General features: G+C 35.1%; 1 protein-coding gene across 4 annotated transcripts in view; it reads right to left on the reverse strand.

The window, feature by feature from the left end:
* Window positions 1-25036, reverse strand: part of LOC150102971 (transmembrane channel-like protein 7) — a 407541-nt gene that overhangs the window by 187388 nt on the left and 195117 nt on the right. For all 4 annotated transcript variants that reach the window (XM_090398590.1, XM_090398591.1, XM_090398592.1 and 1 more), the window contains 2 exons: window positions 23344-23505; window positions 7713-7882 (listed from right to left, as the gene is read on the reverse strand). In XM_090398590.1, coding sequence (XP_090254716.1) covers window positions 7713-7882; window positions 23344-23505 — 332 coding nt within the window. The remainder of the gene's footprint in view (window positions 1-7712; window positions 7883-23343; window positions 23506-25036) is intronic.

Consider the following 25036-nt stretch of genomic DNA (forward strand, 5'->3'; position numbering starts at 1 on the left):
TTAGCACAAAAAATATTCAACACACTACCTTTAACAATAAGAAATGAAACTAACCCAAACAAATACAAAACTCAAATAAAATAATATTTATGTTCACACAGAAATGAGGAAGCTCTGTTCAGAATAATAAAATAAATGACTGGTTTTTGCATATTGATATTAAAAAGATCCTGTTTCAGGTCTAAAATGTAAAAAATTTAAAATTTAACTATTTAAAATTTTTTACATTTAAATAATTTTTTACATTTAGTTAAATAATAAATTTAATTATTTTATTAAATTTATTATTTAACTACTTTGTTTTATTTTGTTTCTAATTAATGTTATGCAACTTTCTCTGTACATATTAGCATGTCTCCTGCAATCTTATTATGTTGTACATATGTGTATATAATGATAATGCATTACATAACTTTTTGAAACTTTATGCATATTGTAACCTGGACGAGCTGTTGCTCTTAGGTTCAAAATTTTGTACCAGAATATGAAGCTTATAATATATGTAAATATTTTGAGATCAATATATTGATATGCAAATTTTAAAAAATTACAGAATTTAAAAAAATAATCAGTTCCTCCTCCATTCTTTGGCCATCACTTCAGAAGGATTACAGAAATTCACCATCCCCTATATCAATGGCATATCAGAAAAAAATAGCCAGGTCTTTAAAAAAGTACAATCTCTACACAGCTTTTAATGTTCATCGGAAACTTGCTACCCTTATTCGTTTTACCAAAGATTAGCTCCCTCCTCCTTCAGTGCCTGAAGTATATAAGGTACCCTGTTCCTGCAAGCTGGCTTATTTTGGACAGACAGGTAGATCAGCTACTATCCATCTAGAAGAACACAAATCATACATTAGCAATTACGACTATGGTCAATGTGGCCTTGCAGACATTGTACTGGATACAACCACAGGATCGATCTCCTGGAAGAAAACCACCATGCTCACCATAGTAAATTTAAAAAGGAAAGATTGTTTTTAGAATTTGCAGAGGCACTCAGAAATCAACCCAATTTAAACAAATATGGATGCATAAAACTTCTCAAAATTTGGGAAACAATAATTATCAGAGGTCCCACTTTGCATCCTAGGCCACCTACAAATGCCACATAAACAGGCTTTTACAGTCACCCATGTGTTTAATTTAATATTGTTGTCTTTGTATGTGTGTGTTATGAGAGTTATTTGTAATCCCTGAAGATGTCTCAGTGACTAGGACAAAATAATGGAAGAATTAAAATTAGTGTTGGAAGTTTTTTCACTTGATTATGCTATAAATTAAAGATACCAAGAAATTATATACTTGGTTTAATCTTTTATCCAAGTATAAGCAAACAAAGTTTGCACCTGAAGTATTTTCAGGACTGGGGCAACTCGTATAAGGAAGCTAAGACTTCACATAACTTGCCTTAGTATCCCACAATGCAAAGAACATCTGCTTGCAGACATGTATAATGCTATGCATTATGGGAAGGGCCACTACCCAGACCGGTTTCGACTTTTATTGAAGTCTCTTCTGTGGGAGTCAGACCCAGAGGTGATACTAAAGTCGAAGTAATGCAGAAGTCATATTTTCATATACGAGTTGCCAAAAGGTGTCACACCTTATTATTAAATTACTTTGGATTAGAGAAAAGTTGTTGGAAACTTTTTCACTTGGTTATGCTATAAGAGACCTCGATAAAGGTCAAGTGGTCAAAAGGTCAGGTGCAAACTTTGTTTGCTTACACTTGGATAAAGGAGTAAACCCAGTACATAATTTCTTGGTATCATTAATTTATAATTAAAATTAGTTTTTAATCCTTTCCTAGTGCTTTAAATATTCCATTAAACCTCCAACATGTTGTGTAAAGATCTTTATTAGCTAATGCACTTAGATCGATGATTCTGAAGTTTGAAGAAACCAGGTCTTTGGAATTTTGACCTGACAGAGGACAGAAATCAGTGCGACTATGGAAAATTGAAGAAGTTGCACCATGATTGTCGACAGATCAAACAAAATTTGTGCTGGTAGCTACAGTACCCATGGAGTAGCACAACAAGTGAATATGCTTTATTCCACAATATGGAAAGTCTTGTGCAAAATTATTACATTTTATCCATACAAGATCAGCCGTGTACAGCAGCTGCTACATAATTGATTATATATGATTATGATAATGATTATAACGAGTATGATTATGATAAGCAACTGACATTTCTGTTCAGATTAGAAATTGATGTTTTGCCTTGGAAAATTTGGTGTTGGGAGATGAGGAGCATTTTTATCTGAATGGGACTGTAACCCCCCCCCCCCACACACACACACTGTCAAATTTGGGGTTCCAAATCATCCCATATGCTCTAGGCATTCCCATTACATTCACCAAAAATTACTGCTTGGTTTTTTGACTTCACAGCATATTTTGTAATAGGGCCATTCATTTTTGGGGACATCACTCCAACAGGTACAGTAGCTTGTTCTATTACCACCAAGAAATAACATGATATGCTGAACAGTTTCATCATTCTGCAACCTACAGCAACATCAATGTCTGGATGTGACCATATTTATGCAAGATGGAGTATCTCCCCCACATTGCACAACCGGTACAGCAGCTTCTACAGCATCACTTCACAGAAGAAAGAGTGATTAGTTGCTTCTTTCCACTTGTATGGCTACCTTGCTCCCCTGATGCTGCTCCATGTGATTTTTGGTTGTGGAGTTACTTGAAGGCCAACATCTATTATGCTGGTGTCTCAAACTTGACAGCCTTAAAGAACAATGTATCATGGATTGTGATGTTACATTCTGTTGTTGAGCATGTTGAGCTGTGTACAGGATGCAATTTCTGGGGTCCATGAAAATGGTGGTCACAATGAACCAGGTCCTCTTTTGTATGGGTGAACTCAACATGCTCTTGTTGTGCAACAGGTTTGTGACAACACTTATGCTCCAGTAACTGTAATACTGTAATTACTGTGCTAAATTAAATTGATATTAAATGTTTTATTGTGATGTTATCATACATGCAAGATATAAAGGTAATCTTTCATTTCAGTTTAGTTTCTGTTATTCATTTTAATGCTTTTTTTTTTTTTTACATTGTACAGTGCCAGATTCTCTCTACTAGTGACTTTTCAATTTAGAATTTTTTTTTTTTTTTTTTTTTCAGAATACTTCTTCCCATGTCTTGATTATCTCCCTACCAAATTTGATGACTTTCAGTTGTAAGATCGAGCCACATAAGGCTGTGAATAGGAGAAGTTTAATTATGGTCACCCCATATATATTACTATGTATTAATGTATCTATATAAAAGTAGTCTAGTTGTGAACATACTTCACATGCAAACTTTGTTTAATTACACATGAATAAAGGATTAAACAAGAATATAATTTCTTGGCAAGTATAATTTACTTTGTAATCAAGTGAAAAAAAAAACTTTCTTCAACTATTGCTGATCCAGAATATTTTAATAATAAGGTGATATTATTAACAGCATACATTCTGTTCAGAACATGGTTACTAACAACAATGTTCCAACATAAAGATGTGCACAAATTCACATGGAGTGAAAGGATGCATAAAATTGGACCATATAAGAAATGAGGACATCAAAAAAGAACTAGATATTTATAGCATAAATGAAAAGATCAAGGAATATATAGAGAGAAATGGAAAGAACATCTATTTAGGATGGAAAGATATCGGCTACCAAAAGAGGTGGACAGATATAGACCAAAGGGAAAAAGAGAGAGAGAGAGAGAGAGGAAGACAAGCAACAAGATGGAAACCAGTAAAGCCAAAACATGCAAATGCCTAATCCTTGAAGAGAAGAAGACATACACACCATACATTGACTTAATATAGTGAGCATTTTTAGCATACCTTGCCTTTATAATACATTCCATTCATTCATCACACTTTATGAAAAAAAAACTGCTCTTATGGCCTTATTCATATGACCCTTACAGATTTTTCAAGGATAAGCTCTTCTTGCACTGCTGATTATCCTCTGCAGTATTTCCCCACTATCTTGGGCTTTGAAAAAAAAGAAAAAAAGTATGAATATAGGGTGCTGGTTGAAAGGTAACAGCTGAAAGATAAAAGCTAAAAACAGTATTTAGGAAATTGGCAATACTGTAAGCTGTTCTCAGAGTGCTGTAGTTAAGGTGTTTCAAGAATAAATGGATACCAGGAAGAACAGCAGGCAATGGGAAAAAGAACCCACACTTCATTAATGTGCAAGGTGGCTGCAGTAATCCTGCTTAGGCAAGCCACTAAATGAAACACTGTGGAATGGTTGACCATGGAAAATAGTTCAGCCTTTCATTCTAATAATCTTCCTAATAGTAAAATTAACAGAGGTTCGATGCTCTTTGTAGTGCTAATGAACTCAGGATATATAAACCAGAATTAGAAAAAATTAATTGAACCACGTCAAAGGCATGGCTATACATGAGCATGGTACTCAAACATCAAATATTTGATATTTGTTATCAAATGAACTTAAGATGAATCTAAGCCACATATACCATAGGTGTAGAGAGCAAGTTCTTAGAGAAAGTTTTTTTTTTTTTCTGGGCTATTCACATTATAAACTTTATAAAAAAAGATCAAGACCATATATTCCCCCCCCCCCCACCACACACACCCATGAATAATTTCATTTTCTTTGGAGTTATTTTTCTTCCTGTTATTTTCAATGAATTTTCTTCTAAAAAATTGACATTTCAGAATATAATTTCTTTATAATCAATAAGCTGTTTTAAGGATACTTGTAACATAAGGCTGAATGATAAATGCAGGTAAACACAAGAAAGTTATTTAATTAACCAAATAATTCGGTCTGGAAATAGCAGACCATCTTCAGTAGTATTACAAGAACAGTTTTAAAAAATACAAGCTAGAATACTAACAATAGATCGTTAAAAATAGAACATACTGCGTGATGTTATATCACTAAGTATTAAGTATAAAACGGAACGTTCTGAAGTAGAGACATGACTGAAAAAAAAAATAAAAAATTAATGAGTAATCTTGATTAGACTTTCCCAAATTTTTGATATAGATATACAGTCATTACGATTCAGGTTGGGGTGATGGAGCAAGGCCTCCACGCTTTCCTTGAACAAACGTTCGAACCTACAATGGGATCTATGTAAGAGGCGAGTCCTGGACCAAAAGATGCTGTGGTCAGTTTCAATCCCGTGTTGAGCCAATCCAGACTTTTCAGGTTTGTTGTGAAGAATGGAGGATTGATGTTCTTGGATTCTTTTTTCAAGAGAACGTCCAGTCTGTCCAAAATAGGAAAGATCACTATTTTGGACAGACTGGACGTTTGTCCCTCAAGAATTCTAGAAATTCCATTCCCTTATTGCTACATGCATCTTCCTCTCCCCAGTTTATACTACTGTAGTTAAAATCTCCCATAACAATCATTCTTCTTGCACTTGCCAAACTCAACTGTGTAAACATCTCCTGGTCCCCATCCTCTGTGCTCCTGGGTCTGTAGCAACATCCCACTAAATATCCTGTCTTGCCCACCTCTACCTCACACCATATGCTTTCAAAATCATTTCACTGCTTTCCAAAGCCTCCACTCTTAGAGGACATAGGTCATCACTATCATAAGCAGTACTCCACCACCATGCTTTCCCTTCCTATCCTGCCGAAAAAATGCTGTACCCAGCGACTTCTATTCCTGTTATTATATCCTCTTCTGTCAACCACATCTCAGTGATCCCAATAATTTTTGGCCAGGCTGATGCGATCTGCACCACCAATTCCTCTCCCTTATTCTGGATACTCCTGGCATTAGTATAAAGTACATAAATGCCATTATTTCTATACCCAGCATTATCCCCTCTAGAGTCAGTCCACTGGGCTCGGTGTTACCTGATGTTGTCCCCCCTTCTCCCAAGTAGCCATTCCCACAAGAGGCCACCCCTGCTACCATCCTCCCTGGGATACACTGACTCGTTCAGAACTGCAATATCTCCAGATGCCTACGTCCTTCCTCATTCAAATGTAAGCGGTCTCTCACATACAATTCCTCTCTGTCCTCAAACGCATTAACCCCCCCCCCCAAATATTCTAATTGCACCCTGTGAGGCATATATCTCACACTGGGAAACACTGGGATAGAACAACAGTCATAGAGCCAAACATGGTTGCTACACCACATCATTGCTCACAATGAATTCTGATTGCGCCACCTTGTGCGTTATAGGTGTGTTTTTTTTGGGGGGGGGATCTCTTGGAGCTCTGATACCCATAGATCACATACTATGAATGTTACAAAGTACCCTGCATGCTTTCTTAAAAGAAAATTGGTTATGGGCAAATATTCCTATCACCAAATGTAACACTTCTTGTCACATGCTGTTTTTGACAATTATTTTTCCCTCAGAAACTGCAAAAATTCCATTTTGCAGCTTGTGAGCTTTTTCTCCTTCCAGTCCATATAATTAAAGACTCTGAGGATAGTTAACTTATCCTGTGTTCAATGAGTTCTAAATGCTTCTGTACCACAATTGGAAGGACAATAGTACACTGTGCCCTACAAATGGAAAAGACATGAGTTTGATTCTTGCTGTGACAAGAGATATCTTTATATGTGCTTTTCAAATGAAGGTGAGTTAGCTGATTAATTTCCTTTCCTTTAGTGTTACATGGTGATCAGCATATGGACTCACACACATAATTTTACACAAATTATGGACTCTACAATCTAGTTATAAATAATTATTTTAATTTCCTGATGTTTCGACCTTCATATTAAGGTCATCATCTGGAGTATACACATTATATATATATATACAGAGACAAGCTAAATTACATTTCACATAGTATGCTGAAGAGAAAATGATTTGATCAACAGTTATTTTACTGGCCTGACCTCTAGTGAAATTAAAATGAAATTATGATAAATAAATGAAATAAAATAAATTAACTACATCAAAGCTATATTCTATTTATAATATTCTACTTAAATTTATATTTAAATTATAATAATAAATATTATTAAATTTAAATTATAAATATTTAAATTATAATATTCTATATTCTATTTAAAATGTAGTTAATTTATTTTATTTCATTTATTTATTGTAATTTTATTTTAATTTCACTAGAGGTCAGGCTAGTAGAATAACCGTTGATCAAATCATTGTCTCTTCAGAATACTAGGTGAAATGTAATTTAGCTTGTCTCTGTATATATATTTATGTATATACTCCAGATGATGACCTTAATATGAAGGTCGAAAGGGCGGGAAATTAAAATAATTATTTATAACACAGTTGTAGAGTAAAAATGAGCAAGTCAGCTGATCTTATGTGGAGGTAGTGGGATTTTTTTAAACCTGAGTTTTCATCCAATGTACAGGCATATCAGCCAAGAGAACACATGAAACTGACAGGCAAAATATACTATTGGTAGTGGTGGGCAGTTGATGGTAGTAGTGTTGTGCAATTGGAAGATTACGTAAGGAAGATGGTGAGTTGTAGTGGAGAAGTGTGCTCTCCCATGGTGAATCTAAGGACTGCATAGAGGTATCATGTAATAATAATAATAATAATTTATGCCACTACTATTTCTTTGCACTTCCATACCTATAGATGTAAATTTAAATCTATTTCTTCAAAAATTCATACTACATAAACTTTATTATCATTATATATCAGATTTTCAATAAATAAAGACAGCAGTATAATTCTCACCTTCCCAAAGTAATTTTAATTTCAAAATCCTTAGAATATCTTTCTAGCTGCACAAATTTACCAAAAACAATTGGAAGTATGATGTTTAGAGCTGTAATGGTTAAGGAAGGTAAGAACTGAAATAATAAAGACTTGAAACCTTTTGATGTTGCAGTTTCCTTTGAAGTAATCTGTATAGAAATCAAACTCAAAATTATACATACATATTGGAAAGAAAAAAAAATATATGTGTGTTATTGAAAAAAACAACAACAAAAAAAATGATATATACACTGGTGTACAAAAATCTAAGGATGAACACTATTTCTGAAAATTACAACCAATTCAGACAAATCAGCTTGTGGCAATTGTATAACTAACGATTTCAAGTAGAAAGTGGGTATGCATTCAAATTTTCAGATCACAAGCAAAGGGGGTCTGTCGCAGCACTCAACATGATAAAATGAACTGTGCTTGAAGGAAGCTCTTTTCATGAAGGAATAAAGTTACAAACTTAGATGTCTTGTAATGTTTGAAAGACATCATCTAGATGATTTCACATGTGGAAGAATTATTAATGGAAGCTTGAAGAAGGCTGCAGAATTGCTGATGTTGCCAAAGAGTTTAGAACCTCACACACTGTTCTATCCAAGCTCTGGGTAGTGTTTCAAAACAATGGAATGGGTTCCAGATTTTTGCTAAAAGGTTGCCTTTTCTCTACCACAATGCATGAAGACAGATTTTTGGTTATGACAACAAAACATAATTAACGCATCATGGCATGTCAGTTTGCAAAGTTGGCTCAATTTAAGTCCAGGTACTATGCAGATATCTTGACAAACTGTGACAAGACGTCTGTCTATGACAAGTAGGCATATATGCCCAAAGGCCTGTAATCAGCATTTCTTTATCCACAGCTTATTATAGAGCATGTTTTCAGTGGTGTTGTATCCATCAAAACTGGATAAGACATCAAGGGACTAATGTACTCTTTACAGATGAGAGTCATTTTAGGCTTCCTCTGATTCTAGATGACACTTGATCTGGCGTGAAAGTGATACCCCTTACCATCATGAGAATGTTCTTGAAAGGGACAGACATGCTGCGCTGGGATCATGGTGTGGGAAGGCATTATGCTTAATGGACCAAGCTACAAGTGCTGGAAAAAGGTACTATGGCTGTTGAACGATATTACAACAAAGTTCTTCAATTTCATGTTTGATTGTTCTGTAGTGCTGTAGGTGAAGAATTCATTTTTATGGATGACAATGTCAAACCATATTGTACACGAGCAATGGGGATACTTCTGAAGACCGAGGATATTAATCTGGCATCGACCATGAATAACCATGAAGGGAGGATATTAATCAAATCAAGTGGCAAACATGCCCCCCCCCCCCCTCAAGACCTCAACCTATAGAACATGTTTAGGATGCAATAGGGAGCCATGCTGCTGCTGCTTGAAATTCCCCTCCAGAATCACTTGGTGCTTAGCATGGTACAACATTGTGAGAGCTGCATCACAGTTCGGGAGTGGAGATATTCTATACTGAAATGTCTTTCTGCACAGTTTTCTGTAATCAATGTACATAAATTCCTTAACTACACCCTTAGGAAATTTGTAACTTTTGAGAAAAATGTATTGCAATTTAATCTGTATAAAATTTATAACACATTTTTTGTGCAATATAATTTCATCCTTAGCTTTTGGATGCCAGTGTATGTATGTGTGTGTGTGTGTGTGTGTTACCTTTAAGGTATGAAATAAAAATTTTGTTATTCATAATGAGTATGTTGAATTTTATTTTTTTGACCAAAAAACTAAGGTAATTAAAATATAACTAACACTGGGTTTTATAGGTCGCAATAATTATTTAATAAGCCTACTAGTTTTGCCACTTAAGCTAGTGGCTTCATCTGGTTAGGATAAACACACAAATAAATATACAACAAATGTTAAATATGAATCATTACATAAATAAAACCACTGAATGTCTAGGAACTGTTACACAAGAGTACAAGTAAAACAGAAACACGTGGAGTATGGAAGCTGGCACAGTCATTGTTTGCCAGGTGCACCCGATAGTTTGCAGAAAAATTAAAGTCCGATGTGTTTAAAGATCTAATGACTGACTTCCAAATGCCACACGGTTTTATTTCATTTCATATTTTACCTAGGTAATTTATGAAATACCTAGGTATTCTAGAGAGTAACTAAAATAGTTCTAGTTAAAATATACAGTGGTGCCTCGTAGTTTGTATTTAATTCATTCCAGAAACCCGTTCGAACTATGAATCATTCGAAGTCCGAATCAAGATTTTACATAAGAAATAATGGATAGTGAAATAATCCATTCCCATATCCAAAAAATTTCAATAATTTTTTTAATTTTATCTATTTTAGGTTTTTTAATGTTAACAACTTAGAAAAAATTAAACAAAATAATCTTATATTTATTTTATTAATTTTAATTATTACAACATAAAAATAACAGTGAAGAATATTTTTTAATATAAAAATCACAAAGACGAAAATAATGCTCCCATTGTTAAGCATCTTTCTGCTTCTTAGCTGGAGTTGAGAATGCTGATTCACATTCTCTTTTTTCTGTAGAGAAGAATCTATCTAATCTTGTTTGGCGCTGACGATTTTCTTTGATATTTTTAAAATAACCCATCACGTTGTCATCAAATAAGTTGATATTCCTGGTCACTACTGTCTTATTAGGTGCCATTTTTCCACAATAGCTTGTGTTCTAACACAAACAGAGAACAACTCTTGAAAGTCGACATTGGAAATGCATCTTTTGGTGTCCTTCTCATCCATAAAAATTTCTTTTTCCACTTCTTTTTGTTGTTGATCGTGAAGATGTTGAAGTTCTTCAGTGCTGAGTTCAATTTTATGATCATCTATTAACTCCTCTCAGTGGCGCACCCAGAGGGGGGGGGGCCAAGGGGCCCAGGCACCTTTTTCTAGTGTTTTTTCCTTTTCCCCAAAGAAAAGGAAAAAACACTAGAAAAATTTCCAAAAATCTTTTCCTAATTAAAATTCATTTTTTTATTTATGTTGTGTGCTACTTATGAATTAGCGATCACTGCAGATGCTCAGTTATAGGTCATATGCGATGTGTAGTGTGTATTCGCAAAACGTCTACTCAACTCCCCCCCCCCAAAGGTTAAATTCTGAGCGCTCGGCCCCCTCCAAGATTAAATCCTGAGTGCGCCACTGACTCCTCTACATCCTCATCACTCACCTCTAATCCCATAGCTTTACCCAAAGACACAATTTCATTTACAACAGACTCTTCTTCACAGCTTACTACTTGAAATACAGTCTGTCCAGAGTTTTTTTCAAGCAGAAATCATTGTTTTAATAGAAACTTCTTTCCATGCCTTATTGGCGATCCTTAAGCAATGAAGAATGTTGTAATGCTCTTTCAGTCAGTTCTGTGGCATTGGTTATTTCAAAGCACTTTTGAAACATAGCCTTAATATACAGTTTTTTGAAGTTTGAAATCACTTGCTGGTCCATTGGTTGTATGATAGAAGTGGTATTGGGCAGCAAAAACTTTATCTTGATGAAACTGACACCAACTAAATCCTCCTCTACATTTGGGGAATAAGCAGGAGCATTGTCCATCACTAGAAGAGCTTTTAATGGTAGATTTTTTTCAATAAGATAAGCTTTTACAGTGGGAGCAAATTCTTGATAAATCCACTCAGTAAAAAACTCTCTGGTAACCCATGCTTTCGTGTTGGCCTTCCACATAACACCGAATTTGCTCTTTATGACATTGTTCTTTTTAAAAACGAGTGGATTTTCAGAATGGTAAATGAGTAAAGGCCTTATCTTAGTCTCCACTAACATTACCAAAAAGCAGCAAAGTAATTCTATCTTTCATAAGTTTATATCCCGCTGCCATCTTTTCTTCTTACATGATATAAGTCTTTTTGGGCATTTTTTTCCAATAAAGACCTGTTTCATCGCAATTAAAAACCTGTTGAGATAGAAATCCCTCACTATCCATGTATTCCTTAAAGGTTTTTACAGATTTCTACATCGACACTCGCAGCCTCTCCGTGCATGACAACACTATGGATCCCAGTTTTGAATCTATCCAACCATCCTCTACTTCCTTTAAACTCCCCATTTTCAGTACTGGTCTCAGGTGTGCGTTTCTTAAGTTCACTATGCAGATGTCTGGCTTTCTCACAAATAATTCTCTCAGTAATAACTTCACCATGTAATCGCTTCTCATTTATCCACACTAAAAGGAGTTTTTCCATCTCTTCAATAACATGTGATCTCTTGGAGGTCAATGTTGTCACACCTTTAGCCACATTTCCTGCTTTTATTTGCTTCCTTATTCTTAAGAATGCTACTTATCGTTGACTGACATTTTAAACATTGTCGCCAGATCCGTCAAATGCGTACCGCTTCCGTGTTTCATGATAATTTCTTTTTTCATCTCAACTGTCGATACTACAACTTTTCTTTTAAGTTTTGTTCTTTCTACATTCTTGGATGCCATGGGCAATAAAAAAATGCCAAAAATAGTTAAAAATTCTCTACACAAACATATTGTGCAATGACTAGGCTGTGTAAAGTAAGGGACAACGCACACACACGGGGAAGTGAGTGAGGGAAATTAGTGGGCGAGAAGCATGCCCAATGGCATGCCGAACCTGCCTAATGCTATATGACTCTGAGTTCCTGGACTATAGTTCGAACTGCAAATCAAATTTCTTGTGTTTTCAAGCATTTGAACTCTGGAACGTTCGAAGTATGAGGCACCACTGTATATTAAAAATAAATACTGGTTGGCATTATGTTGCAATGGTCCGCTAGATTTCTAAAATAAATAAAAAACTTTCACTTTCCTAAATTTATTTAATACAGATGAGTCCATTTAATATTTAATATAGATGAAGAATGAAATAATAAAAATAATATGCCAGTGTTAATAATGTGAAAAGAGGGGTTTGGTGTTTATTTATTTGCATCTGATTAGATGTGTAGAAAGTGAGAAGATGCTCAAGGGTTGTTTTCCTGGAGGAAAAATGAAGTATTGGAATGAGGACTAAGTGAGCAATAGAGTTGGTAATGGTAGTAGGGACAAATGACTTGACTGGGAACAAGGAGAATGGAAGGTTGGATATCAGGTGGTTGTTGAGAAGAATGAAAGATAATAGCGTGATAGGAAAAGTAGTCTGTGTGTTGTCCAGGTATGACAGTGATATGTTAATATGTTAGCACAAAGTTGTGAAGAGAAAGGAGTGCAGTTTGTTAATGTGTGGAATGAGTTTGAAGGAAGAATTGAACTGTATAAGATGAACTGTATTTCAATGGTTTTGGTGCGAGTCATTTGGAGAGACTGTTGCTGAAAGGGAGAGTAATCAGTTGAGAGAATGAATTGGAGCAAGTAAGAAGACACCTGCCTTGAGATATTTGTTTGATGTAAGTCATACAATAGGTTGAATTCCAATGGCGTGGACAGAAGTCAAGATTGTACCACTTCATAAAGGAGGTGACAGAATTCAAGCATCAGATTATAGGCTAATCTGTGTGTCAGGAGTTGTGGTTGAAGTGTTGGAAACACTGGTGAGAATCAAGATCCAAAATCGGGTTGACAATGGTATTATCTTTCATGGATTTGCTAAAGGGAGGTCATGTTTTAGTAATCGACTTACTTATTACAATACAGTGCCAGCAGCAGCAGCATTGGATGTAGGAGATGGATACAGAGTAATATAATTAGATTTCGCAAAGGCGTTTGATAGATTACCACATGATGAGTTGATAGTGAAACTAGGGCAGATGGGGTTGGATATTAGACTAATGCATTGGATTGGAGATTGGCTGGCTGATATGTATCGACAAATTGTGTATAAGGGAGCAATATCCCAGAAGAGAAAACTTACTGGTGGCGTGCCTCAGGGGGGGGGGTCTGTTTTAGGGCCATTGCTGTTTAACCTGTATGTTAATGATAAAAAAGAAGATTTGAATGGGGATATACATCTGTTTGCAGATGATGCAAAGTTGGTAAGAATTATGAGGGTAGAAGAACTGTTATGGCCTTACAAGAAGACTTGAGTCAACTGAGTGAATGGGTACAGGATTGGGACGCAAAGTTCAATGTTGTAAAATGTAAGATTTGATTTTAAAATTTGGACAATAAAGATGGGATGTAGAATTTACACTTAGTGGGGAGTGGAGGTGGAGGAAATAAGAGATTGGATATGGTTGGAGGTGGAGGAAATAAGAGATCTTGAGGTGATGGTGGATAAAGACTACAATTAAGAGGACATGTTGCCAAAATTGTGAGGACAATACAATGAATTCTGGAAATGATGCAGAAGACACTGACTTGTAGAAGTAAGGAAATCTAGTTCCATTAATAAGGCTCTCATTAGGCCATATGGCAAGATTTGGACCTGGTTTTCAAAAAGGATGAAGAGATGTTGGAGAGGTTTCTGAGGTGATCGACTAAAATAGTTTCTGATATCTGGAATTTTGAATATGAAGAAAGGTGATATGATAGATACAAACAAGTTAGTAAGAGGTTGTTATAGATTAACATTGAAGAGGTTTTTCATAAAATGGTGGGAGATCAATGTAGAACAAGAGGTCATTCCTGGAGGCTGTATAAGGAGGGTGTGAACAAGGGAGCGAGAAGCAGGTTTTTTGCATGGAGAGTTGTGAATGATTGGAATGCAATGCCTGAGAGTGTGGTGTCTGCAGAGAATGTGAATGTGTTTAAGGTGTAGTATGATAAGCTGTGTGTATGATAAAAGGGACCTCTTAGATGAGTCGGTGACTCCATGAGGGGATAATAATAATAACAGAATCTGAATTGCAATCATTTCTTTTCACACAAACATTTTGTAGTCTCACATCTTTACTTACACACTCACTCATTTATATATATAAGTGTGTGTGTGTGTGTGTGTGTGTGTATATATATATATATATATATATATTTATTTTTTTTTTTTTTTTTTTTTTTTTCCCTCAAAAAACTGACTTGTATCATCAGTTGATTGTGTTGTGGATACTTTTCAAAGAATTTTTCTGGTAGCACTTCTTCGGGGAAAGTTTTTTGTCACAAACCAAATTGTATGTAGGTTATATAATCTTTTATAATTCTATTCCCAGCGCTCAGTTTATAAAAACCATCCTCAGATTTTTCAAGTATACTAGTTTTTATAGAATTAGTATCACCTTTTTCATGATCTTCTTCCTCAAGAACTTTAATAGACATAGTATCACAATACAAATTTCAGGATGTCTAGCATTGGAAGTCTTTTTGTAGTTGTAAACTTAAACTTGGTTATTCACAGTCTTTTCATTTTTTTTTATTGCACAAAACAATCTATTTGAGCCAAACCCATCAGGCTTATCATCTATATCTAATCCATACATTACATGTATGAGAAATTTGCACTCAATGCAAATCTGTGCAGGTTGGAATTTTTTAAAACATACTACAAATTTGGTTTTGTTAGAACTTTCTTCATCAGTCTCCATTTCCACATTTTAATTTATATTTGTTTATGCTACTATAGAAATTTTAAAGTTTTATTCTTGGTGGTTTTCTTCGTCAAAAAAAAAAATTTAAAGTGGAATGCTTTCTAAAGCTTCATTTAAACCTTCATCTTTTCTTCTTATTCCTTCCCTCCTCTTTTACCTTGTGGTGTCAAGGATTTTTTCCATTTAACTGCTATCGTATTGAGAATAAGGTGGTTAGCCCCATGACTCCTGGTGTGTCCCATTCTGTAGATGTGTGTTCACAGGCTGGTTTGCCTGTTTTGGGGAAGGAAAAACTCCTACCTCTATATGAGACTGGCTAACTCATCTTTAGTCAAAAGAGACCAGATAAAGGTTCCTCATGTGACTGACAGGAATCTAACCCATGTCTTTCTGACCAAAGGGGTTCATCTTTACTGACTGAGCTACAGAGGCTCAACCTTCATCTTTTATGCTCTCAAATATATCTTTAGATTATTTTGAAGTATACAGAGACCTACTTTAGTGCACAAACAATATCTCATAGGGAATTCTCTTATTATTTGTCTGTGCACTAAAGTAGGTTTGTATACTTCAAAATAATCTAAAGATATATATATATATATAAGGTATGATCTCATATTCATACTGGAAAACGATAGTGCCTTACTCCATTTACTTGTATTATTATTATTGTACATCCATGTCATCAATATATTTTCAATATCCTGAGTTGCTCGTTCTATTTTCTATTATTTAATTTGAAAATCTGATACCATCATTAGACTACAGAATGCCTATTCAATTCCTTAGTCATTATATCAATGCTTCTCTGACCAAAATATATTATTATTATGGGCAATTCCAGGGAGTCCTTAGACTCATCTAGCGAGGCCCTAAACATCATGTCCACACAACTATCAACATTCTCACAGTATCTATCATACCTTGCCTTGAACTCACTCACTGTTATAGCACCCACAACAGACTCTGGCAGCTTATTCCACTCATTTACCACTCTAAAAGTAAAGAATCCAGCTCTAACACCCATGCTAACCACACTCATGCCCAGCTTTCATAGATGTCCCCCTAGTTCTCCCACCATCAGTCCTGATCTCAAATATATCCTCTGAATGAATCCTATAGAAACCCTTCAGCAATTTGAATGTCTCAATCATATCTCTCCTTTTCCACCTGTCAACCAATTTCTGCAACCCACAAATCTTCAGCCTGTTCTCATAAGGTTCATTCCATAGACCTGCTATCATCTTGGTCACTTGCCTCTGGATCCTCTCCACCTCCTCCCCATCAAGAAGAAACCTAGATGACCAAATCTGGGAACAGTAGTTGAGACTAAGGTCTTATCAAGGCTCGGTACAGAGGAACAATAACTTGCTTGTCTCTGCTCGTCAAAGTATTTTTCAATAACTAAGTGAGTTGATGAGCTATCAAGTATTTCAAGCAATACAGTTGATACATGTCATGTAAACAAAGATGTAAGAATACAAAGTGTTTGTTTGAAAAGAAATGTTTGCAATTCATATTCCAATAGTGTTCATCATATGGAAATAAACGAGCACCTCTTTTCACATTATTAACATTATTTTTACTATTATGTTCTTCATTTGAATTAATCAGACGTATACATTTATGAAAGTGAAAATCATCTTCTTTGTTAAGAAATATAACAGACCATAGCAATATTATGCAATCCATATTTATTTTTTTTATATACTTTAACTAGAACTATTTTAAATATTCTATAGAATACCTAGGTATTTTACAAATTACCTAGCTAGGTAAAGTATAAAACAAAATTCTTATTCATACTAACTAAAATCACCCATTATTCTCTAGAATACTCACTTCTTCTATAGGTAATTGAATTATATACTTTAATTGTAACATATGCTAGCCTGGTTGACCGAGTAGTTCGTGTATTCGCTCTACAGCCAAAAGGGTGTAGAGCGAATACACGAATACCAACTCGAGCTTTCAAGTAAAGCTCGAGCTGTGATATGCTATGCACCTACATTTCATTTTACCTCATTTCCCATATAAGCCTTTGGCTCTCTTGTTCCTGCAATATCACCACCTGAATGATATACTATTGCAAAGTGTTCACTTAGTAATTCTAGTATTTCGACTGATTCAGTTACCTCCCTCCCATCAGCATTCCTTAAGATCATTTTGCCATATACATTCTTTCTTTTACTTGCAGTATATCGAAAGAACTGTTTGTGACTGTCTTTAGTCGGTACTGCTAACTTCCTTTCATACTCTGCATTTGCCTTTCTCAACACACTAGTTATCCATCTGGCATGTGTTGCACTGTTCGTGTGCCTGCTGGTCACCTTTCTCCTGAAATTCCCACCACAATTGTTTCTTTTTTTGCAGCTCCAGCTTAACGACAAGTCCCATGGCCTTGTTGACATCCAGTTTACATCAAATTCCTCATATAGCTCCTGCTCACTGACTATTAGTGGTTCCTCCCTGCATTCCCACTGCTCTCAAGATCTGCATTATGTTATAATCACAAGAATGGATTACTTTATTTAACTGCTCATTTAACACTATTGATAAACAATGATAAGGAATGATAAACACTCCTTAGTGTTTATCATTCTCCCATTATCACTGACTGATATCATCCTGCTATAATCATTCTTCCTTCTACTGGAAAAACATTTTGAAACATGTTCTACATATTGAATAAACTCCCTAGGATTTCTTTTAGCCTTGTTTGCTAACTGTTGCTCAAACTACACATTCGTTACCCTTACCATGCATGTCATCTACCTTACTTACTTTTTGTACTCTTCATGTAACTGATTATTGGCATGCATCTTGTGCTGCCTCCACAAGATGTGTGGAGCTTCTTCAAGATTGCATGTTTCACTTCTTCAGTCATCCATTTTATGCCACCCTTATTTAATCTGCTGATATTTGGAATACACTCGGTCATTGCTTCTGCTAGATTGTACCTTAGATTGTAAGACCAAGCAGCATTGATTTCCTTCCCATCCAATTCCTGATTCCATGCTATCATTGCAAGCCACGTCCTGAGTTTGTCGTAATCACCTACCTTATAGTTCCACATATAAACCTTTCTCTCAAAATTCCTGATGTAGCTGGCCGCCACCCAATAATCAGTTCATGGTTACTTTCGCCAACTGGAGGAAGTTTTGACATTTACAATAATATCCTGATGAAATAATCAAATCCAAGGCCCTCATGCACCCTCTATTACCTACTGCTTAAGATAGTTGTCACTCAAAAAAAAACTCAAGAAATTCATTCTCCTTGGTTTCATATGCCGTCTCTTCAATCCATGCACATGCAGGCACTCACACTAAGCAAATGAGGTTGCATTCGGATCATTGAAGTCGGTCCTAGAGTCCTAAAAGGTGTCACTTGGTGGGTGAAATTGGGTTGTCCTGGCCATTGCGCTGATGATTGTAGAATGTATGCTTCCTAAATTTGGGGTAGTTTTATGCACCCAAATTTCAGCGAATATCAGAATTTCTGAACACAAGGACTACATCCGTTTTCACAAGTACAGCCATTCTGGTCTTGCAGACCAGAATGGCTGTACTTGTGAAAACTTTTTTTCCGACCAAATACACAAAAACTCTGGATACACATCACAGAATACGGTGGAAGAAAGCCATAGTAATACACCGTAGCAAATACAAATTCGAAAGATTATTTACGGAATCAGCCTTGGCCCTAAGAAACTCTCCAAACCTCAACAAATTTGGTTATATGTGACTGCCCCAAATTTGGGAGGCTTACATCAGCAGACCTTCAGCATAACGGCCTAGAACACCTACTTAGCCCACTAGAGGGCACCATCAGGACTTTTAGGAGAACAATAGTTTCATTCTCAGTTACTGTGTTGTATTGCCTACGTGCACGTGCCTTTTTTTGTAAGTTCCTTTTGAAGATGGCAATATGACATCTTCAAAAGGAAGATTAAAGTGTAATTTAATTTATATTCATATCTACGTTGTTCAATTCCTTAAGTGATTGAGTAATGCGTAACCAACGTATAAACCTGTCTACGATAATAGAGAAGAAATGTTTAAAATATTCAGCTTCTATGGTCTATCCTCACAAATCATACAAGCAATCTTAGCATTTTATAAAGATTATAGTGCTACAGTAATCTGTAAAACAGAAACATCCTAATCCTTTTCGGTGACAACAGGAGTCATGAAAGGCAATGTACCAGCACCTTATTTGTTCTCGGTATGCTTGGACTACATCTTCTGGATCATCAGCACAGAGGATCTTGGTTTTAACATTAGAATATATATCCACCCACACCGTGCAAGTAACTGATCTTAGCTTTGCTGATGATGTTGTACTTATTGATAAAGAACCAACAAATACACAAAAACATCTCAGTCTACTAAAGACACAAGCTAAACTTATTAGTCTGCAGATCAACATCAAGTCCAAAGTATTCTCCACATCAACAATTGATCCTTAGAAAGAGTAAAGATCTTTCAACATCTTGGATCATACATCAGCAATACAGAAAATTATATTAGAAAATGTAAACAGTTGGCTCTAGTCTTACATAACAAATTCCACCTGATCTGGAAATCATCATTAATATCATTCAAGACAAAATTAAGTCTATACCATGCAACCAGTAGATCCTTCTTGTATGATTCTCAAACCTGGATAATAAGCACCAAAAAAACTACAGATCTAATTACCTCCTTTGGAACTACATGTCTCAGACTGATCCCTGGTTACATTTGGATGGATTGTGTCACTACCTGTCCTGTGCTAAATCTGGCTAAGCAAGAACCAGTTGTCAATACAGTCAAAAAAACTACAACTCAATTGACTTTGACATCAACTCAGACATCCTGAAGTCTCACCCTTTTTGGAATCCCTCATCCTGTACAGACCAGAAGATGGCAATCGCAGTAGAGGAAGACCATGCAAACAATTTTGGTGATACATATGTGAAATCATTAATAGGATGAACTATAAAACTCCATCTGACATCTACCAGTTAGCTCAAGAGAGAGAGACTTGGAAGACCATCATTTGCAATCTTTAGTTTTTAATGTAAATCTCTTTTCCCTTTTAACACTGTATCATATTGTGAATAAACTATGATGATGATATTGACTCAATCAATGCAACAAGCTCAGCTCTCTTGTTTTGGATGCTTTTTGCTTTTGAATACAAACATAACAATCCCTGTGTCTTTGAGTCCATTCTCTATTCTATCTGCTATTCCCTTGTTCTTCAACTTGTGGTCCACGGAAATTTCCTGGCGGTCGGCCAAAAATTTCTTCGTCTCTCAGAAACATACTCCAGCCACATATATCAAATTTCTAACCTCTAAGCAGCAGAAGATGTCGCACTAGCTAACAATTGTAATTTTATAACATTGGATTTAATAAATAAAATGCTATCTACATTGGTTTATATTTCTGCTTTAGCCATCAGCCGGTCAGCGAAATATTTCTCCTATTTTCCCCCTGTCAGCAGGTGTAAAAAGGTTGAAGAACGCTGTGCTATGCCATACCCCTCTCTTCAGTCTGACAACTCCCGTTTCCCTGATTTTGAATCTGATTTTCATTCCTACTCATCTCATCCTCACCTTTATGCATTCCATCACCTGTTGATGTGCTGCTGCCACAACATCTTCAACCTCATATCCATCTTCCTCATGTTGTACAATTCATTTAGTTCTGCTATCCTGCTTCACAAGTAGAAAAGCTGATCATTTATTGCATTTTTGAAAATTATGGAAACAACTACCATGCTTGAATAAAAACTTTAGTTTAATATAACTAAAATCTATATTCGACGTTTCGACCTTTATGTCAAGGTCATCTTCTGGAGCATACAACTATACACAGGATGGACAATCCCTATACGCAAGAAAGAACACATTACACACATTAAATATAACCATTATGGTGAAACAGGCCTCTCAGACCACGTGCTCAACACCTTACACCAAATCAACTGGAAAAGCACCCGCTCTTTACACCACACAAAAACCTGGTATGAAAGGAAATTTAAGGAAGCCTGTGAGATCCTGATAAACCACCCAAATATCAACAACAAAGATGGCATGAAAATTCCAACGATCTGGATGGCACACATTCAGCCTACCTAATATATAAGATCCAACATAAGTCAGGACTCTAGCCAATCTTTAGCTAATATTAGAAATCATTCCATACCAACTGGCAGGAATGTACAAGTATAATCATGATGTTAATATATGTATATAGATAGATACTTGTTGTTGCGCCCAATGTATTTCTACAACCAACAGATAACACTAATAACAGGACTCTAGCGTTGATGTATAATTTTTTTTTTTTCACCAGAGGTCAGGCCAATAAATGTTGTAGCAGTTGGTTAGTATCTTTAACAAACCAGTTGGATTGTAGTGTAGCTTGTTTTCTGTGTATAGTTGTATGCTCCAGAAGATGACCTTGACATAAAGGTCGAAACGTCAAATGTAGATTTTAGTTATATTAAACTAAAGTTTTTATTCAAACACGGTAGTTGTCTCCATAATTTTCAAAAATGCATTCGGATCACCATGTAAGATTAAAAGAAAGGATTCTGATCATTTATTGTATTAATTTCTTAACTCTGTGCCTTTTCAGAAAATAACAGCCTTACTAAATGCCCAACACTAAACCCATTCAAATACAATCCATCAACTTTAAACCATTCCAACTTACCTTCAAATTCACTCCATAGATTTACAAATTGAACCTGAAAACTAATCTTTTCTCACACAACTCAGACTGACTATTCTATCTATCTATATTACTATTCATTATCTCTGCTTTCTTTCTCAATTTACTATTGTCATATCTAGGCAAAATACTAACAACTTTTCCAACAACACTATTATCCTTTACCTGCTACAACAACTTCCTCAAGTCTTTATTGATATTCCCCCCCCCCCACCACCACTAAGTCATTTGTGTCATTACCACTAATTTTTGATGCCTGCTCTTTCCTTTTCTGTAATGCATCAGTTATTTGTTTTATTGTTCCATCAGGAAAGCACGTTTTGTGTGCACTTTATTAGTCATCACACTTCTAATGATCGAGTCCCTATACAATGATATATGACTATCCTTTGACTCTTTCTTCATAATACTAACTTCTTTCTTCCCTTTCTCATCAGCCAATCTCTTCTTTAGATGTTTAATATCATCTTCCAGATGTTTGATTTGGCTTTTCATTTTTACTAACTCTTGCCTAAGCTCTTCTACTGCAGTTCCGATTCATGCCCATTTCTAATCACTCTAATCTATTCACATATAAACTTTTCACATATGTTAATGCTTTCCTTCTTTTCATTGGCTAAACAGTCCACAAATCTTTCACTTTTTTTGGTGCATATATATTAGAAATTTTCACCATACATCCACTGTGAAAAATCCAAGGCAAAACTCAATCTTCATACCAAAACTTTCTGTGCCGCCAACCTTCGCTTCTTTAAGGACACCATTTTCAGAAGCAGAAGTAAGAACAAAAGTAAAATACTGAATATTTCAATGCTGTACTATTCAGATCTTGTCTGTTGGTCAGCATAAAATTTCTACCTTTCAAAAATAGCAAAGAATATTTGTTGAAAACTACATCATGTATTTCTTACCAATTGGAAAGAGATTTTTTTTGTTTATGTTAGCTGGATGTGTTTATTTTTTTGAAAACAGTTAAAAAAATCCCCTAACATCCTTTATGAGCAAAATATACATTTGTCATTGTTGAAAGTTTTTCCACTTGGTTATACTATAAATTAAAGATGCCAAAGAATTATATACTTGGAATTTTAATCCTTTATCCAAGTTTAAACAAACAAGTTTGTGCCTGAAAATAGTTCAGGCACAAACTTGTTTGCTTACACTTGGATAAAGGATTAAACCAAGTATATAATTTCTTGGTATCTTTAATTTATAATGTACATTTGTCATGCCACACTTATGCATGTGATGAACACCACTCTGAATGGTATCTGTAATATAATGTACTTTATAGTATTTTTTTTAATTTTTTTATTTTTATTTTTTATTTTTGAATGCACTATATCAATTACACAGATTAATTGTAACTAACCATAAGAAAAAAAAAACATACCTCTAAAGACAACATTGCAACAAAAAATATAAGCCAACTAGAACCAATTAGCAGAATTAAAACAAGAATGTGAACTGTAATTCGAACAGCACAAATAATAAATGTCTTGGCACGGGACCACTCAGAAACATCTTTACGCCACCTGGCTTGTGCTAGATTACTCTAATGAGAGAAAAATAAATGTTTACATAAAGTGAAATATAGTATATCAAAAACAAAATCTAATTATTATATCACAGTGATGAACCTCATTAAAATTTTAATTAAAAAATTATATGTTTTTACACATTTATTAGTTTACTGTTAAACTTCAGTTTATAATTAGTTGACATATGTATAGCGATGACAATCAATATTAAAAATCATAAAAGAAACATTTTTAAGGTTATGAAAATATGAGTATGACAGATGCCTCATATGCATAGGATTCATATGATATTCGAGAGAGAGAGATTATAAATTTTCAACCTTGATCTATATGTAAATATTTCATCATCATAATTGCCATCAATGTACCCTTCTTTGAGGGTAAAATAATGCAAAGTTTACATCATAACCAACTACATACTGACAATTTTCTTCTAAGATAATCTATAGCTGTAAGGACTTGAATATCATAAGATTATATATGTTGGTCTGTTAAAGTACTTCTTGCTGTATCAATCGCACCTAGATCTTAGTCTTCATTGGGATCTTTTCCCTGCCATTCTAGCAAAAGCACTTGTTTTATTTACCACATAGGAGGTTTAATAGCATGGAAAAGGGTTAAAAACATAATTTAATTCTTACAGCATTTCACCTCATTCACAGAAATGTCTTAAGGCAGTACAATATAAACTCATAACACACACTTCAAAATACATAAGAAGATGTTCTGCAACTCTCCCTGACATATGTTGAAATTTCTTAAGTTAGATCCCCTCCCCCCAACCTTTTATTATACCTGATAAGCTATGTCCATCCTCATATTTCTTTACTATCTATAATTTAATCTCTAGATCAATTGAAGTACATTTATGATATAGCTCACACATTGATTCAAGGGCATGTTTCTTTCTTTCTTATTCATTTTTTGAATAATATTTGGAAAAATCATCAAAAACATGAAAATAAGCAAAATTCTATATAGGTGCATTCACAGCAAGAGACACACAGTATCAATGCAGCATGTCGAGTTATGAGTTGACTTGCACATACTGTTTCCCCATAAGATCATCATCATCATCAAATTCTTGCCATGTACCCACAAGGGGTGTACAGGATATGATACTACTACATGAAAAAATTATATCATTACTAATTTCCTATCTACAATTTTCCTCCAAATCAGTCTGTTACTTGTCAAGACTCCAACATTATCAGATCTCATATTTCTATCGTCTAAGGCACTTTGTACCGTATCAATCCACCTATATCTTGGTCTTCCTCTGGGTTGTTTTTGCTGCCAACCTGGCAGAGAACACTTGTTTTGCTAATCTTTCCTCGCCCATTCTGTTAAGGTGACCATACCACGTGAGATTAGCTCTGCTAACACATTCCTGAATGCTGACAATATCAAGTTCTTTCCTAATATCCTCGTTTTTAATATGATATTGCCATTGATGCCATCTGTTCACGTCTATAATCATTCTCAGGACTCTCATATCTGCGGTCTCTAGTCTTTGGTCAAGTGTTTTACTTCTGACCCAGCTCT

This window comes from Typopeltis vanoorti, chromosome 9 (genome assembly GCF_054136105.1).
Source record: "Typopeltis vanoorti isolate ZY-2024b chromosome 9, IOZ_Tvanoo_1.0, whole genome shotgun sequence".
In the NCBI taxonomy this organism is placed as follows: domain Eukaryota; kingdom Metazoa; phylum Arthropoda; class Arachnida; order Uropygi; family Thelyphonidae; genus Typopeltis; species Typopeltis vanoorti.